General features: G+C 39.4%; 1 protein-coding gene across 4 annotated transcripts in view; it reads left to right on the top strand.

Annotated features, from left to right (window-relative positions):
* RPAP2 (RNA polymerase II associated protein 2) overlaps positions 1-18,839 on the top strand; it is a 101,991-nt gene that overhangs the window by 69,055 nt on the left and 14,097 nt on the right. The window contains exons 12-13 of one of the 4 annotated variants that reach the window (XM_059375382.1): positions 9,952-10,103; positions 12,961-13,398. In XM_059375382.1, the coding sequence (XP_059231365.1) occupies positions 9,952-10,093 (142 nt within the window). In that variant the 3' untranslated portion in view covers positions 10,094-10,103; positions 12,961-13,398. The other 3 variants (XM_059375384.1, XM_059375383.1, XM_059375386.1) reach the window with 3 other exon arrangements.

The raw sequence follows: 18,839 nt of genomic DNA on the forward strand, positions 1-18,839 counted from the left end.
CATAAAGCACATAAATACCAACTGGAGTGTATTACTGTTTATTCAAGTAGAAGTAGTTTTCGGAGCTTTATTTTTTGTTTATTGTGGCTTTCTTTAGTATTCAGAATTAACAAGTTTCAGGACTAAAATAGAGGCTTGAGTCCCTTTCAGTATGTAATAGCATGGGAGTTCCTTAATGAAAAAGTTAAAGTGTACAGATAAGGAGTTAAGAAGAAAGGAGGAGTCTCGGAGTCAGTTAAACAAAAAAGGGGGGGAGGAGGGTGTTTGAGAAGATCCTGAGATAGTACATCAGAGATAGCACAGACTTGAAAGATTTTATTTTGTGGTATCTTTCTGTGAGGTGGGAAGTATGTTATTGTTTTGAAGTAATTAATTAGAACAATATATGTATTCGGGGGGGGGGCAGTACATTTTAGGAAAAGGAGAACCTTGAAGGGGGTTTAGGAAAGAATACCAATCTGAATAAGGAGCAGTCAGATGGCATTTATGAGGAAAGATTAAAGGACTTGAAATTAACTGAGAACTGTTTTCAAGAATATGAAGGAAAAATTTTAAAAGCCTGCCCCACAAAAAGTTCCATGACGGAGAAAATAAAACTCTGAAAGAGACGTTTAGTTTATATAGAAGGAACAATGGCTAGAATTTCAAGTTTGTTATCCATTGCAACATGCTATACACAGAAGTGTAGAATCTCCCTCCTTCAAGATCATTGAGGTAGTTATTTGCAATCTTGTGTAAAGGGACCAAATCACTACACTAAGGATCGAGTCTGTTTTCTTAGATCATATAAATCTTTTCTTTGTATTTATGTTTTTATTGAAGTTTAGTTGACATACAATGTTAAGTTAGTTTCAATTGTACAACATAGTGATTCAGCAGCTCTATACATTGCTATCCTCACCACAATTGTAGCTCCCATCTGTTAACCACACTACGCCTATTACAACACCGGGAACTATATTCCCTGTGTTGTACTTTTTATCCCTATGGCTGACCTATTGTATCCCACTTGCCCTCACCCCTCCCCTCTGGCAACCGTCAGTTTGTTCTCTGTCTTTATGGCTCTGTTTCTGCTTTTTTGAGTCTTTGGGTTTTGTTTTGTTTTTTTAAAGATTTATTTATTTATTTGATGCAGAGAGAGCAAGCAAGCACAAACAGGGGGAGTGGCAGACAGAGGGACTGGGAGAAGCAGGCTCCGTACAGAGCAGGGAGCCAGACACAGGGCTCTATCTCAGGACCCTGGGATCATGACCTAAGTTGAAGGCAGATGTTTAACCAGCTCAGCCACCCAGGCACCCCTGTTTTGTGTTTTTGATTCCCAAATATAAGTGAAATCACACAGTACTTATTTTTCTCTTTTTCTTCTTAGCTCAAGGTCTTCTAGATCCATCCATGTTGTTGCAGATGTCAAGCTCTCATTTTTTTATGGCCAAGGAATAATCCATTGTGCATGTGTGTATACAAATACATACCCAATTTTATTATCTGTTAGTGGACCCTTGGGTTGCTTCCCTATCTTACCTTAGCTATTATAAATAATGGTGTGGTAAACCTACAAGAACATATCTCTTTTTGAAATAGTGTTTTTTTTTTTTTTTTCCTTTGGGTAAATACCCAGTAGTGGAATTACTGGATTATATGGAATTTCTATTTTTTGTTTTTTAAGAACCTCCATACTGTTTTCCCCAGTGGCTGTAACCAATTTACATTCCACCAAACAGTTCGTGAGGGTTCCTTTTTCTCCACATCCTCACCAGTGCTTGTCATTTTTGTCTTTTTGATTCTAGCTAATCTGACAGGTGTAAGGTAGTATCTTTTTGTAGTTTAGATTCGTATTTCCTTGATGATTTTGATGTTGAGCATCTTTTCATCTGCCTGTTGGCCATCTGTAGTTCTTCTTCATAAGGATTTGTCTTTAGGTCCTCTGCCCATATGTAAACCAGATTGTCTGTTTTGTTTTTGGTGTTGAGTTGTATAAGTTCTTCATATGTTTTGAATATTAACCTTTTATCAGTATAACATAATAATATAACCTTTGCATAACATAATATAATATAACCTTTGCAAATATCTTCTCCCATTCAGTAGATTGCCTTTTAGATTTTTGCATCCATGTTCATCAGACATACTGGCCTGTACATTTCTTTTTATTTAGTGCCTTTGTCTAGTTTTGGTAGTGGGGTAAAGCTGGCTTCATAGAATGAATTTGGAAGTTTTCTTTCTTCCTGTTTTTTGGAATCATTTGAAATGAGTACTTGGGGCGCCTGGGTGGTTCAGTGGGTTGGGCTGCTGCCTTCAGCTCGGGTCATGATCTCAGGGTCCTGGGATCGAGCCCCCATCGGGCTCTCTGCTCCACAAGGAGCCTGCTTCCCTCCCTCTCTCTCTCTCTCTCTCTGCCTGCCTCTCTGCCCACTTGTGATCTCTGTCTGTCAAATAAATAAATAAAATCTTAAAAAAAAAAAAAAAAGAAAAAAATGAAATGAGTACTTACTAACTCTTATTTAAATGTTTGTAGAATTCACCTGTAAAGCTACCTAGTCCTGGACTTTTGTTACTGGGAGATTTCTGATTACTCCATTTAGTTTTGTTACTAGTAATTAGTGTGTTCACATTTCGAATTTCTTCCACTTTTTTGGAAGATTGTATATTTCTAGAAAATTATCCATTTCTTCAAGGTTGTCTCATTTATTGGCATATAATTTTTCATACCAGCTTCTTAAAATCCTTTGTATTTCCATGTTGTCCATTTTTCTCATTCATTCCTGATTTTACTTATTTGAGTCTTTTTTCTTTTGATGAATCTGGCTGGAGGATTATCAATTTTATTTATTTTTTCATAGATGCATGTCTTGGTTTCCATTGATTATTTTTTCCTTTTTTTTTTTTTTTTTTTTTTTTAAGTCTCAATTTCATTTAATCCTGCTCTGGTCTTTATTTATTGTCTCCTTCCTTCTACTAATTCTGGGCTTCATTTAGTTTTCTTTTCCTAATTCTTTTAGGGCTAAGGTTTGATTGTTTGAGATTTTTCTTGTGTCTTGGTAGCCCTGTATCACTGTAAACTTCCCTCTTAGAACTGCTTTTGTTGCATTCCAAAGACTTTGGACCATTGTGTTTTCATTTCCATTCATCTCCCTGTATTTTTTAATTTCCTCTTTGATTTCTTGGTTGACCTGTTTGTTGTTTAGGAGCCTGTTGTTTATCCTCCCCTATGTTTGTGGTCTTTCCAGACTTTTTTTTTCTGGTATTTGAGTCCTGGTTTCATAGGATTGTGGTTGGAAAAGATGCTTGATATAACTGAAATCTTTAATTAACTTATTGAGATTCACTTTATGGCTTAACATGTGATCTGTTCTGGAGAGTGTTCTGTGTGCACTTGGAAAGAATGTATATTCAGCTGCTTTGGAATGAAATATTCTAGGTATATCTCTTAAGTCCATCTGGTCTAATATATCATTCCAAGCCACTGTTTCCTTATTGATTTTCTGTCTGGATGATTTACCCATTGCTGTAAGTGTAATTTTAAAGTCCTCCGCTGTTACTGTATTACTGTTATTTTCTCCCTTTATGTCTGTTAATATTTGCTTTATTTAGGTGTTCCTGTGTTGGGTGCATAGACATCTACCATTGTTATATCCTTTAGTTGGATTGATCCCTTTATCACCATGTCTCTTTATCCCCTTTATCCCCTTTGTCTCTTACTACAGTAAGAGACTTTGTCTTAAAGTCTCTTTTGTATAGGTATTCCTTTCTTGGCTTTTTTTCTTTTTTGCACTTTCATTTGCATTTTTCCATCCCTTTCAGTCTGTGTCTTTTGATCAGAGAGAGGTGTCTCCTGTAGGCAGCATAATAGATGGGGTTTTTTAATCCAATCAGTCACCCTGTGTCTTTTGATTGGAGCATTAGAACATATACATTTAAAGTTGATAGGTATGGACTTACTGCCATTTTGTTAATTGTTTTCTGGTGGTTTTTATAGTTCTTCTCTGTCCATTCTTTTAAATCTCTTCCCTTGTAATTGATGGCTTTCTTTAGTTTCAGGCTTGGATTCCTTTAAATTTCTGTGAATCTTTTAAAGGATTTAGGTTTGTGGTTACCGTGAGGTTCATATATAACATCCTAATTATATAGTGATTTGTATTAACCTGATGGTTGCTTAAGTTCAAACTCACTCTGAAAGCACTGCATTTTTCCTGTTCATGTTTTATGTATATGTCATATTTTACATCTTTTTTACTTTCTGAGTCCCTTAATTTAAATATAATTGATTTTACGTTTTTAAAAAAATTATAATTCCAGTATAGTTAATATGCATTGTTTTATCAGTTTCAGGTATATAATAATAGCAATTCAGCAATTCCATACATTACTCAATGCTCATCACAGTAAATGTACTCTTAATCTCCCTCATCTATTTTACCCACGTCCCCTCTGGTAACCTTTGTTCTTTGTTCTTAACAGTTAAGATTCTATTTTGGGGGGCTGTCTCTTTTTTCCTCCCCTTTGTTCATTTGTTTTCTTTATTAAATACTATGTATGAGTGAAATCATATGGTAGTTGTCTTTCTCTGACTGGCTTATTTTGCTTGGCACTAAACTCTAGATCCATCCATGTTGATGTAAATGGCAGGATTTCATTTTTACAGGTGAGTAATATTCTACTGTGTGTGTGTACCACATTTTCTTTATCCATTCATCTATAGATGGACACTTGGGATGCTCCCATATCTTGGTTATTGTAAATAATGCTGCAGTAAACATAAGGGTGTATGTATCCCTTCAAATTAGTGTTTTCATAATCTTTGGGTAAGTACTAGTAGTGCAATTACTGGATCATAGGGTAGTTCTATTTTTAAGTTTTTGAGGAACCTCCATACTGTTTTCCACAGTGGCTACACCAGTTTGCATTCCCACTAAGAGCACACAAGGGATCCTTTTTCTTCACATCTTCATCAGAACTTTTTTGAGTTTTTTATTTTAGCCATCTGCCAAGTGTGAGATGATATCTCTTTGTGGTTATTTGCATTTCCCTGATGAGTGATGTTGAACATCTTTTCATAGGTCTGTTGGTCATCTAAATGTCTTTTTTAGAGAAATGGCTGCTGATTTTATTACTTTTGTCTTCTAATATTCATACTAGCTTCTTCAGTGATTGACCTATTAACTTTATGTTTACTTATGAGGTTTTTTCTTTTCATAATTTCCTAATTATGACTTATCTTTTTTTGCTTAGAGAAGTCTTTTTAACATTACTTGTAACGCTGGTTTAGTGGTGGTAAACTCTTTAACTTTTGTCTGGGAGACTCTATAATTCTGAATACCCTTGCTAGTTGGAATATTATTGGTTATAGGTTTTTCCTTTCAGCCCTTTGACTATATCCTACCACTTCCTTCTGGCTTGCAAAAATTCTACTGAAAAATCAGCTCATAGCTTCATGGGGTTTTCCTTACACGTAACCAGATGCTTTTCTGTTGCTACTTTTAAGATACTTTATCTTTACTCTGACATTTTAGTTATCAAGTGGCTCGGTGTAGATATCCTTGGGTTCATCTTGTTGGGGCCTCTCTGTGCCTCCTGGACCTAGATGTCTGTCTCTTTCCCCAAGTTAGGGAAATTTTTAGCTATTATTTCTTCAAATTTTCTGCCCTCTTCCTTTTTCTGGGACCTCTTTCAAGTGACTGTTAATACACTCAATGTTGTCCTAAGGATCTCTTAACCTATGCTTATTTTTAAAAATCCTTTCAGGATTTTGCTCTTCAGCTTAGACCCTTTTCATCACCCTGTTTTCTACATTGCTGATCCTTTCTTCTGTATCTTCTCATCTACTGTTGATTCCCTGTAGTATATTTTTCATTTCAGTTACTTTATTCTTCAACTGGTTGGTTCTTTATACTTTTTTATCTTTGTTGAAGTTCTGAGTTTATCCACTCAAGTCCAGTAAGCATATTTATTACTATTACTTTGAGTTCTTTATCATGTAGATTACTAGGCTCTCTTTATTTTTCTGAAATTTTGCTTTCTTCTTTTGAAGCCTATTCCTCTATCTCATTTTGTTTAATTTTCTGTGTTTATGTAAATTACACAGAACAGCTATTTCTCTTAGACTTGAGGTAATGACCATGTGTAGGAATATGTACAATGTAGACTGTTCCTGTGACTTTAGCTGAATCCGTAACAGGTGTAGGCTGGGAATCCTGGTGTGTCCTAGCCATGAAGCATCCTGGTGGGATGGCTGGAGCCAAAGTGGGCAGCAGGCAGTGGAAGTGGGGCATCCTGGCAAGGTGGAAGGAGCTGAAGCATAACCAGGTGGTCCTTGGATACTGCATGCAGGGGGCACTATGCCAGAACAGCTGGAACCAAAGTGGCATTGGGCTAGGAGTTACAGGGTGCTCTGTGTAGAGTGCACCTTGATGGGACAGCAGGAGCTGAAGTAGGTTGGGCCCGGGGATCCCAAGGCACTCCATGCAGGGAGTACCCTGACAGGATGGCTGGAGCTAAGACAGATGCCATCCAGGAGGGCTCAGGGCTCTCCGCACTTGGGGCACCCTGGCAGGTCAGTTGCTGCTGAAGCAGGTTTGGGTTGGGAGGCCCTGGGCCACTCGGTACAGTTGGTGAACTGGTGAGTCATCTAGAGCTGAAGTGAAACAGGTACGGGCCTAGGATGCCACATGATGATTAGGCCTGTGTTACTTGGCAAGACAGGTGGAGCTAGGGGCGCCTGGGTGGCTCAGTGGATTAAGCCGCTGCCTTCAGCTCAGGTCATGATCTCAGTGTCCTGGGATCGAGCCCCGCATCGGGCTCTTTGCTCAGCGGGAGCCTGCTTCTCTCTCTCTCTCTCTGCCTGACTCTCCGCCGACTTGTGATCTCTCTGTCAAATAAATAAATAAAATCTTTAAAAAAAAAAAAAAAAAGACAGGTGGAGCTATAGTGGGTGCTGTCTAGGGGTGGTTCATTGTGTACTGCACTGGGGCTACCTTAGGAAGACCGCTTGAGCTCTAGCAGGTATGGGTTGGAGGGCCACCTGTACGGGCAGCTGGTTTTGGTGGAGTAGGGGGCTTGGCTTACCAGGGAGGTGGCTAGGATACCCAGACCCTGCTTTTATCTTCTATGAAGGGGAGGAGGGGAACCATGGCCCTCACCAGCATCTTAGATACTAGTGTGTGCAAGCAGCCCCCTGGCCTTTTGGAAGATACCCTAGGGCTCATTCCATTATCTCCAGTTGTTCTTTTAATCTACAGCCTTTTTTCCTGTGCAGCAAGGCAGCTGGGGCTAGTGTGGTCTAAGGCACTGAGGCTCACTGAAGCAGCAGCCAGCTTGGATTCCTGTACCCTGCTCCTGTCTGTTGTCAGGGTAGACAGAAAATAAAAACAGTGATGCTGGCCAGTACCTGGGACCCAGGGAGAGTGTTTGAGCAGCTCCCTGCCATTTTTCAGATGCCCTGTAGCTGGTTCCTTTATATTTTAGGTGCCCTTTAAAGTGCATCTTTTTCTTCTGTGCCACAAGGGCTGAGCTGTACTTCTGGTCCCTTGGTACTTATTATCTTCCCCACTGCACTTGGCAAGATTGGGGGGGGTGGTGGATTCCTGTTAACTATTTCTCCATCTCTCCAACCTTTCTCTGCATGGTCCCTTGATTCCTGTTCAGTCAGTCCTCAGTTCTACAGGGGGAATTGCTCAACATGTAGGTGTAGATTCACTGTGTTGTGGAGGAGGTGAGCTGAGGGTCTTTCTAAGTCAATGTGTTGCCTCCTTCTTCTTTATAAATGAAACTTTAGGTGTCTATGAACACATAACGAAGCTATAATAGAAAAATTTTAACCTTATAAGTTTGCTAGAGAAGTATCACTGTTCTTAAAATACTTTATAACCCTGGCACTTGATAGAATGATTCTTAAAAGCTGTTTCTTAATCCTCTCATTTTCTATTCTCATATGGGCACATAGGTTGAGAAATCTAGTTATAACTATTTACTTATAATTTGAGGGTTAAATTTTTTTTTTTAAGATTTTATTTATTTCTTTGGCAGAGACAGATCACAAGTAGGCAGAGAGAGAGGAGGAAGCAGGCTCCCTGCTGAGCAGAGAGCCCGATACGGGGCTCGATCTCAAGACCCTGAGATCATGACCTGAGCCGAAGGCAGAGGCTTTAACCCACTGAGCCACCCAGGCACCCCTTGAGGGTTAAATTTTAAAACCTACTAATGGCACTTTGAGAGGTAACTGAGACTTTGTTTTCATAAAAGAACCAAATACTAGTCTCTTTGAAAGTCAGCGGGCGCCTGTGTGGCTCAGTGGGTTAAAACCTCTGCCTTCAGCTCGAGTCATGGTCCCGAGGTCCTGGGATCGAGCCCCAGGTTGGGCTCTCTGCTCAGCGGGGAGCCTGCTTCCCTCTCTCTCTGCTTGCCCCTCTGCCTACTTGTGATTTCTGTCAAGTAAATAAATAAAATCTAAAAAAAAAAAAAAAGTCAGAAATTGTTTTGGATGTGCCACTGATTTCTTGGTTTTATTTTAGCTTTAGTTATCCAGTCCTCAGTAACTTTGGTCTTATTGCGGGGAAAGAGCAACTATATTTGTGTGAGAAATGCCAGAGTTGACTTCTGGGTTCCACCTTCACTATAGGAAGATGCCTCAGGAAAAGCTGGCCACAAATGCCTAAGTTTGCCCAAGTGCCCAGATTGGGCTTGGCATTGGAAAGCTTGTGTTATCCTGTTGCCTAATGACCTTTGGAGAATACCTGCAGATAAAGCCCATTAAAATGTCAAAACCTGGTATTGCATTCTCCAACTGTAAAGAAATACAAGAGAGGTGGTGAAGCAATACACTACAGTGGATTTCCCATGTAGAACTCTGGATTTCACTGGGCTGTTGGAGTCACCTAGTCTCCAGTTCTTGCTAAGATACCTTGAGGGATAGAGAACTTACCACCTCCTCCAAGTCCCAGCTATCTTTAGACAATGTGACAAATATTTCCTTTTTACTTCTGCTTTCTATATAAGATGGCTCAGCAAGAAAGCAATTTCTGAAAAAGTAACGTCTCCTCTTCCACACTTACTACCGTGGAGTTGCTCTACTCTGATTCCTTGAGTCAGAGGTTTATTTTATTTATATTTGATGTGCCTGGTGGCAGTGACCAGTGTTAAGAAAGTGCCTGGAGGACCTTCGTGGTAAGTATTATTTGAGGACAAAAGAATTTTCTCCCCAAAAGCTTTCCAGAAATATAACCTGCAAAGGCTCTGTGAAGCATGCTCTCTGGAGATTATACATAACCTATACTACTTATTATATGTAGTTATATATACAGTCTATGGAAAGTAATGGTCTTAATCTTTGATTAGTAAGCATGACTTTTAAAAAGTGAATAATGTCATTTCATTGAAAATTACTTTTGAGAATATTATATGCAATCAATTGTGAGGGTATTTACTGGAAGTGACTTGGGAAAGAAGCTGAGTGTTCTTTAAAAGATTGTATTAAGTGCCTTATAAGATGTAATTCATCTATTTAGTGTTTTAGAAATAAAAATGTTAAACAGGATTACCTTTTAGATGAAACCTTATCATGTATTTCTTTTAATTCAGGTGATATAAACATTCTCTCTGGTTTTAAAGTAGTTCTCACCGCTAAGCTTCTTTCCACAGCTTCTTTTTCCGAAGTAGAAAGACTTCATTTTCATTTCTGAGAACTTGGTAGCTTTTCCTGACATAATGAAGAACATGTTATAGATTCGGGCTTTTAGGTTCCTTTCCAACTTAAGAATATGTTTGATCTTTCATTCTTTTCCTGAGATTTCTCCTCTGCCTTTATTACTGAACCCTTCTGTCTCTGGGAATTTTGATAAATCAGAAGGACTTCATCTCTCTGCTGTGACAAAAAATCCCCTCTGCTGTGTAAAACACAGGAGCCTCTTAGTCCTCCTTATTTCATGGATATGCATTTAATATTTTTGGTCTTTTCAGACTGACCCCAATTCTTGGCATTCAGAAGCATTCTCAGGAGAATGTCGTGTTTACACAGTTTATAGAGACTTTGCTTGAAGAATTACACTTAAAGAATGAAGACCTTGAAAACTTAACCAACATATTTAAAACCAGCTGTTAACCACGGAGTGGTGAGTTGGATTGTGTTTTGTTTTTTCATTTGTTGCCTGTTTGGAACCTTTTTTCAGATTCAGAATTTTTAAAACCAAGTATAGATCTCAAGATGTCCTCAGTTTGCTAAAGAAGAACTTACTATCCCTTAGTCCTCAGTTGCCCTATCACTGTGTGTCCTCTCTGGTTACTCTCTGCCCCTCTCTTCTGCCAGCTTCACACTCGAACCTAGACCATGCTTCATGTGCCGTCTGACTGGTTGAAGTAAATTGCTCTTTCCAGGGAAGAAACCTCACTACTGCAGCCATCCACTGAGAACGTCCTCACCCAATTCCCTCTTTGAGGAAACGATCCCCAACCCATTCACTACTTCAGTCATCTCCTGAGCAGATAACTAGGTGAATGTCTAATTCCCACTGTTGAATCCTAACGCTGTTCCCCGGCACACAGCCCTCCCCTCATCTCCCAGCTTCTTGCCTCTTCCACAACTACCAGAGTGTCCCCTTCCTCAGGCTGCCTTCGGCATACCTCTCTCTCCCTTTCCTCCACTTACTTCTCCCTTTGCGCTCTCAGGTGCTCAGATAGTTACTGATTTAATGTTATGATTGAAGACATTCAGCTGAAACTACAAGTGAAACCCTCCCAGGAACATTTTCTTTTTTTAAACTTTCAATTTCAAGTTATACAAACTTGTTATAAAAATTGAACAATACAGAAGTGCATAGGTAATTTAGAAAAGGAGAACCCACCTCTTACTCTGCCTCCAATCCTGTCTACTTTACAGAAACACATTTGATATATATCATTTCATGTTTTGTAAAAACAGAACCAAAACACTCTTCAAGCACATTTTTAAATATATGAGAAGGATTTTTCACGGAAGAATCTAGGTAGGGAAAAAAGAATAGCATCCCTTTATTGAACATGCTCAAAAATTGAATGTTAGGAGTCAGCACTGTCCTTGCCTCTCTATTTGTACTCACTGACTTTTTCATATGACCCTGTTCGCCCAAGAACCTTGTAAAACAAAAGCTTTTGCTTAGGGAATGGGCTTAGACTGGCCTGTGTAGCCATCAATTTAGAGGCCCTTCTAAGAATATAGTGGAGTTGGAGTTTGTTTTATTGAGCTTCAGATACAGAAAATTGATCTTAAAAAAAAAAAAAGCCTTAACCAGAGGTCCTTCCAGATCTGCTTTAATAGTACCAAGTAAGAATCATTTTAATTAACATATTTAAAAACTTGTATGTAAACTGATGTTGAAAGTCCTCAAAAGTACTTTCACACCAGTAGATGTTTTAAGTGGACTTAACATTTCCTCTGTGATCACTTTTTACTTACCACAAATAAACAATGTAAATCATCAAAGGTAAGCCTTTGCTAAACCTTTGTCAATATTATAAGGGATTCTTAATAATTGAGCCCTCGTACATAATTTTCCCTATGAGAAAAAGAGATAGCTGAGAGTAGGTAGATCAGTTTTTTTTCTCTTTACATGATTTTTATAAATCATAAGTCCACTTGTATATAAAGACTAATGTCTAAAATACTTGCTACTAGTAATTTAATACTGAAAAGTTTGTTAACATTTTTAGTTGCAAATTTTAAAAATCCAGCTTTTCTTATGATTGAATGATAGTCCTCTTTTGCTGCTTAACAGTTTACTCCAAAGACTTTTTTTAAAAAAATCTCACATTTTCTATGAGTCAGGACGCAGTTTAGCTCTGGGCTTCGGGCTCACAGTCTCATGAGTCTGCAGTGAAGCTATCTGATAAGGCTACAATGTCGTCTGAAGGCCCAACTAGAGGAAGATCCCCTTCTAAGGTCACTCTTTTCATTGTTGGCAGGACTTACCTGCTCACAGGCTGGTGCCCTCAGGGCCTCAGTCTCACTGGCTGTCATCCAGGGACCTCTACATAGTGTACCCCATACTTGTCATGTGCCTTACCCTCATAGTGAGCAAGATGGAAGCCACACCTTTTTGTAACCAATCTCAGAAGTGACATCCCATCACTTTTTTCATGACAAGTTAGAAATTAATCACTAGGTCCATCCCACATTCAGGGTGAAAGGATTGCATAATGGCATGAATACTAGAGATAATCATTGGTGGCCAAGTGACAAAATTGTTCAGGAGTTCCCAGCTTCATATGTCGTATATTCCAGTGTCTTGGTAAGAGTCTTGAACTTCACATTAATTGAGGGCACCCCTGAACCAGTGCATGTGCCCATGGGATTGCTATAAACTAACCCAATCATTCTGACTAGGGACGGGGGAGAGAGGAGGATTTTCTTTCTTTCTTTTTTTTTTTTTTAAAGATTTTATTTATTTATTTGACAGAGAGAGATCACAAGCAGGCAGAGAGGCAGGCAGAGAGAGAGAGAGGAGGAAGCAGGCTCCCTGCTGAGCAGAGAGCCTGATGCGGGGCTCGATCCCAGGACCCTGGGATCATGACCTGAGCCGAAGGCAGCGGCTTAACCACTGAGCCACCCAGGCGCCCCTAGATTTTATTTTTTGACAGAGAGATATCACATGTAGGTAGAGAGGCAGGCAGAGAGAGAGAAAAGGAAGCAGGCTCCCTGCTGAGCAGAGAGCCTGACCCGGGGCTTGATCTCAGGACCCTGGGATCGTGACCCGACCTGAAGGCAGAGGCTTTAACCCACTGAGCCACCCAGGTGCCCCAAGGAGAGGATTTTCTTACTGACCTAGACCCATCATAGCCTTCCCTCAAGCTGAATGTGAATTGGGTCTATTCCATATAAACCACTATTGCTACATAATGAGGAAAAAATGCAGTGTGTACTGGGAAGACAACAACAGTGTTCCCAAAAGCTATTAAATATTTTAGATGTTTTATTCAAACTTTTTCACTTCACAGGTATAATCCATGAAGACCAAATAGAAGATGAGCTTCTATTCATCATTTCTGGAATTCTAGCCATAGTAATGTTCTGGTGGTAACAGATAACTAGCTTTGTTCCAAGAAAGACCTTTACCTCCTTAGATTTCAGCCGCCTGGTTCCCAGTCCCTAGCTGTACAGTGGCTTCCCCTAGATAGAGGAGAACCACTTTTCCAACAAGGATAACCAAGTCCTTGCATCCCTAGCTGTAAGACATAGTATTTCTATTTAATTGAAAAATGAAAAATGAAGTCGTAAGTTGAAACTTCAATAAATATTGGCCTTATTTTTTTCCTGGATGATTCCAGCCATTATATTGGTTGGCAAAACATTTGAGAACATTCCTATTTTGACATCACAATCTAAACTGTAGATTCTAAACAGTAAAAGGTTCAATAAATGCAATGTAAGATGAAGCCCTTTGAAAGTCTAATCATTATTCTTTTAAAGAAACTGCTATAAAATAGTCCTGAACAATGTGGTTAATCTTACAAGTCTAAAACAGGAATATTCCACAATTTTCTGGACTTGAAAAAAAAAGGAAACTGTAGTTTGTTTTCAGAGTTTACACAGCTATTTCAAAATGTCTGTCATCATGCAAGCTACAAGGCCTCCAGAGCAGTTAAGGTAAGGGGGAGGGGGACTCAGACAATTTGGGCAGCTTTACTGGAGGGCCAAGAAACAAAATAAGAATCAGATCTACACTCTTGGACACTTGAGGAAGTGATAGCTGCTAGAAGTCTAACCATGGAAAGGGTCCAGAAAGCAGCCTTGTGGAATGGGGAGCTTAATAGATGAGAATCTACAAGTTCAGTAAGTCACAGACTACAATAGACAGAAATCAGTTGTTTTTGTATATTAGCAATGAAAAATTCAAAAAGCAAGAAAATTCCATTCAAAATAGCACCAGAAAGGATTTAGTATTTAGTAAATTTAACAAAAGAAGTATAAGATTTGTGGGGCTCCTGGGTGGCATAGTCAATTAAGCATCTAAATCTTGATTTCAGCTCCCATTCTGATCTCCGTGTCTTGAGATATGAGCCATGGGTCAGCTCACATGGAGTACGGCATCTGCTTGAGATTTGCTGTCCCTCTTCATCTGTCCCTCTGGCTCCTGCTCTCTGTCAAATATTTTAAGGTTGGGGTGGGCATCTGGGTGGCTTAGTCCAGGTAAGTGTCTGACTCAGTTTCTGCTCAGGTCATGGTCTCAGGGTTGAGAGATCAAGCCCCATGTTGGGCTCAGCACTCAGCGTGCAGTCTGCTTGAATATCTCTTTCCCTCTCCTTCTGCCTTCTGCTTGTGTGCTCACTCTAAAATAAAAAATCCTTAAAAATAAATAAAAGCGTAAAACTTCAAAAAGAGTGAGAGGCGCCTGGGTGGCTCAGTTGGTTAAGCATCTGCCTTCAGCTTGGATCCTGATCCCAGGGTTCTGGGATCAGGCCCCATTTCAGGCTCCCTGCTCAGCAGAAAGTCTGTTTCTCCCTCTCTGTCTCTCTGCTACTCCTCTGCTCATACTCTCTCTCAAATAAATAAAAATAAACATCTTTTTTTAAAAAGTTGTATAATGAGGGGTGCCTCGGTGGCTCAGGGGGTTAAGGCCTCTGCCTTCGGCTCACGTCATAGTCTCAGGGTCTTGGGATTGAGCCCTGCATTAGGCTCTCTGCTCAGTGGGGAGCCTGCTTCCTCCTCTCTCTCTGCCTGCCTCTCTGCTGACTTGTGATCTCTGTCTGTCAAATACATAAAATCTTAAAAAGAAAAGGAATAGTGTTAAAAAAATAAATAAAAGTTGTATAATGAATATTATGAAACAGAAACATTAAAGAAGGTGTAGAGATATTCCATGTTTATGAATTAGAAGTTTCGATTGTTAAGATGATAGTCCTCCCCACATTGCTAATAGATCACTACAATCCCTCTCAAAATTCCAGTAGGCTATTTTGAAATATTTCAAGCTGATCCTAAAATTTCTAGGGAAATACAAAGGATTTCCAAAATATCCAAGACAGTTCTGAAAAACACTTCCTGATCTCAAAACTTACTACAAAGCTATAGTAATCAATACAGTCTGATACTGATAGGCATAAAGATCAGTACAGCAGAGGTTCAGCTGGGAAGATGGCCAAGTAGGAGGATGTTAAGCTCTTCTTGCCCCATGGATACAAGTGGGTAACACCTCAGTATAAACCCAAAAGATGACCTGAAGCCTGGCAAGATAAACCCCACAACTAAATAAATGGTAGGCAAAAGGCCACATAGAAGAAGGTAGAAAGGGCCACGATGTGGTCTGGGAGCAAAGTAGACTAGGGCCATCCCCAGTGGGAAGGGAGCCTGTAGCACAAAGGACAGAAAACCAACTTTCACACTGGGGAGCCCATAAATGGGGAGGATGAATCCCCATAATACTTGCCTTTGAAAGTGAGAGGAGGCCAATTTCTTGAGTTCCTACAACCCAGTGGGACTTAAAAGGCTGGAATTTTTAAATCAGTGGCCTCAATTCCAGGAGAGCCTGGAGGGTATTAGGAAGCAGAGTTCCCATGCCTAAAGAATCTGAACAGATGCAGCACAGAACCAGAAGTTCGAAAAACACCAGGGGTAGATGGGAAGAAGGATTTGTTCATCTCAGAACATGGCCTGGAGAGAGGGATCACAGGAAGACCCATCCAGAAACCAAGGAGCTGACAGGTTCGATATCCCTCCATCCCCCACTGCCCCCCACATAAATAGTAGATGCCTGTAGGAATGATTGCAGCACCAACATTTATCACCTAACTTGGCTTACACGAAGCCCCACCCCTACACTTCTGTGAATCCACTCTTCCCAGTCACCGTCACCTTAGTCCAGTCACTGTGGGCCCCCTCTCCGAAAAGACTAGTGGAAACCTTGCCAACACCACATCTGACTGGCACATTGTGCAGAAATTCTGATCTGGGAGCAGATCATTTCACTAGCAGACCACCACACACCTTGCTAAATGCTGCCCACAATAGGCAAACACAGCCTCTGCAGACAACTGGACTGAAGGAAAAAAAAAAGAGGGCAAGACAACAGTAGAGCACACACAACACCCATAGGAGACATTCCCTGAAGCACCAGGCCCCGGAGAACAACACTGCACCAAAAGACCTCTTCTATATGAGGCAATTATAGTTAAGAGCAAGAGAAGTAGCTGACTTTCCTAACACAAAGAAACAGACACAGGAAGTCAGACAAAACAAGGAGACAGAGGAATAGCTCTTAAATGAAAAAACAGGAACAAACCACAGCATGAGATCAAAGCAAAATATAAGTGATAGGCCTGATAAAAAATTTAAAGTATGATCATAAAGATACACATTAGACCTTAGACAAGAATGGAAGACATCAGTGAGACCCTTAACACAGATATAAAGGAACTAATGAGAGATGAACAACACAATAAATGAAATTTAAAATACACTTGATGCAACACATAGCAGGCTAGATAAAGCAGAGGAAATAAAAATAACGACTTGAAGACAGTAATAGAAAGTAACCACGCTGAACAAAAGCAAGGAAAGAAAATTGTGCAGATTGAGAATAGGCTTAGAGAATTCAATGACTCCATTAGTGTAATAATGCATTATAGGGATTGCAGAAGAGAGAAAGGGTGGCAGAAAATTTATTTAAATAATAGCTGAAAAATTCCCTACACATCCAGGAGGCACAGAAATCTCCCCCATACCCTACTAAATTCAACCCAAGGAATTCCACATCAGACACGTAGTAATTAAAATGGCAAAAAGTAGCAATAAGGAAAAAAAAATTACAGCTTTTTCAGCAGAAACTTTTCAGGCCAGAAGGGGTAGTGGGATATATTCAAGATGCTGAAAGGGTAAAACCTAGAGCCAAAAATATTCTATCTAGCAAGGATGTTGTTCAGAATATAAGGAGAGAGAAGAACTTCTCAAAAGAGGAGTTCATGAGGGGCACCTGGGTGGCTCAGTGGGTTAAGCCGCTGCCTTCGGCTCAGGTCATGATCTCAGGGTCCTGGGATCGAGTCCCGCATCGGGCTCTCTGCTCAGCAAGGAGCCCGCTTCCTTCTCTCTCTCTCTGCCTGCCTGCCTGCCTCTCAGTGTACTTGTAATTTCTCTCTGTCAAATAAATAAATAAAATCTTTAAAAAAAAAAAAAAAAAGAGGAGTTCATGACTAAACCAGCTCTATAAGAAATATTAATGGGGACTCTGAGTGGAAAGGGAAAACCTTAGGTTGAAAGCATGAAATGTAGGAAAATGCAAAAGCAGTAAAAATAAGCATTTCTCTTAAAAAAAAAAAAAAAAGTCTGTCAAGGCTGGTGACTGGGTGGCTCAGTCAGTAAGGGTCTGCCTTCAGCTCAGGTCATGATCCCAGGATCAAGCCCCACATTGGGCTCCCTGCTTAACACGAACCCTGCTTCTTTCTCCCTCTTCCACTTCCCCTGCTTGTGTTCCCTCTCTTGGTGTGTCTCTTTCTGTCAAATAAATAAATAAAATCTTTGGGGGGGGGGAATCAGTCAAGGGATTCATACACACACAAGAAAGATGTAAAATATGATACCATATAACTGAAATTTGTAGGGGGAAAAGAGTAAAGAGTAAAGAATGTTTGAACTTAAGTGACCATCAACTGCTATATGCAGAAGATACCTAATGTTATCAAATAAAAAATAAAAAAAAACAGTAACCAATATCAAAGAATAAAAAAAAGAAATCAAGTATATCACTGAAGAAAGCCAATAAACCATGAAAGCAAGGATCAGAGAAAATCTACAGAAACAACAAATAAGCAACAAATTGGCAATAATTACTTACCAATAATTACTTTGAACATAGTGACTAAACACTCCAAATCAAAAGGTATAGGGTGATAGAGTAGATTAAGGAAAAAAGAAAAAAAAAGATCCATCTTTCTGCTGCCTATAAGAGACTTGTTTCAGAGTGAAAGACACCTGCATACTAAAGGTAAGGGGATGGAGATATATTTATCAAGCTAATGGATGTCAAAAGAAAACTGGAGTAGCAATACTTAAATCAGACAAAATAGGCTTTAAAATGAAGACTGTAACAAGAGACAAAGAAGGACACTATATACCAAGAAAAGGAATAATCCAACAAAAGGATACAATAATTGTACATATTTATGCACCCAAAACAGGAGCACCCAAATAAATAACATGTATAACAAACACGAAGTAATTGATAGCAATATAATAACAATAAGGGACTTTAATACCTACCTCACTCACACTGATGGACAGAACATCCAAACAGCAAATCAATAAGGAAACAATGACTTTGACATACTGGACCAAATAGATTTTACAGACATATTCAGAATATGCCATCCTAGAAGAACAGAATACACATTCTTTTCAAGTGCATATGGGATGTTCTCAAGACTAGATCATATTGTTAGGCTGCAAAATAAGTCTCAACAACAACAATAAGAACAAAGTAAAAAATAAAAGTCATATTGTGCATCTTTCCTACCACAACAGGATGGAAATCCATCACAAGAAAAAAATCTGGGAGAGAATACAAATACATGGAGGTTAAATAACATGCTACTAAACAGTGAATGGGTCAACCAAGAAGTCAATGAGAAAATCAAAAATTACATGGAAACAAATGAAAATGAAAACACAAAAGTCCAAAATTTCTGGGATGGAGCAAAAGTGGTTCTAAGAGGGAAGTTTACAGAAATACATGCCTACCTCAAGAAGCAAGAAAACTCTCAAGCTACCTAACTTTAAACCTAAAGGAGCCAGAAAGAAACAACAAATGTAACCCCAAATAAGTAGAAGGAAGAAAATAATGAAGATTAGAGCAGAAATAAAATAGAAACTTAAAAAAAAAAAAAAA

This window comes from Mustela nigripes, chromosome 14, assembly GCF_022355385.1.
Source record: "Mustela nigripes isolate SB6536 chromosome 14, MUSNIG.SB6536, whole genome shotgun sequence".
In the NCBI taxonomy this organism is placed as follows: domain Eukaryota; kingdom Metazoa; phylum Chordata; class Mammalia; order Carnivora; family Mustelidae; genus Mustela; species Mustela nigripes.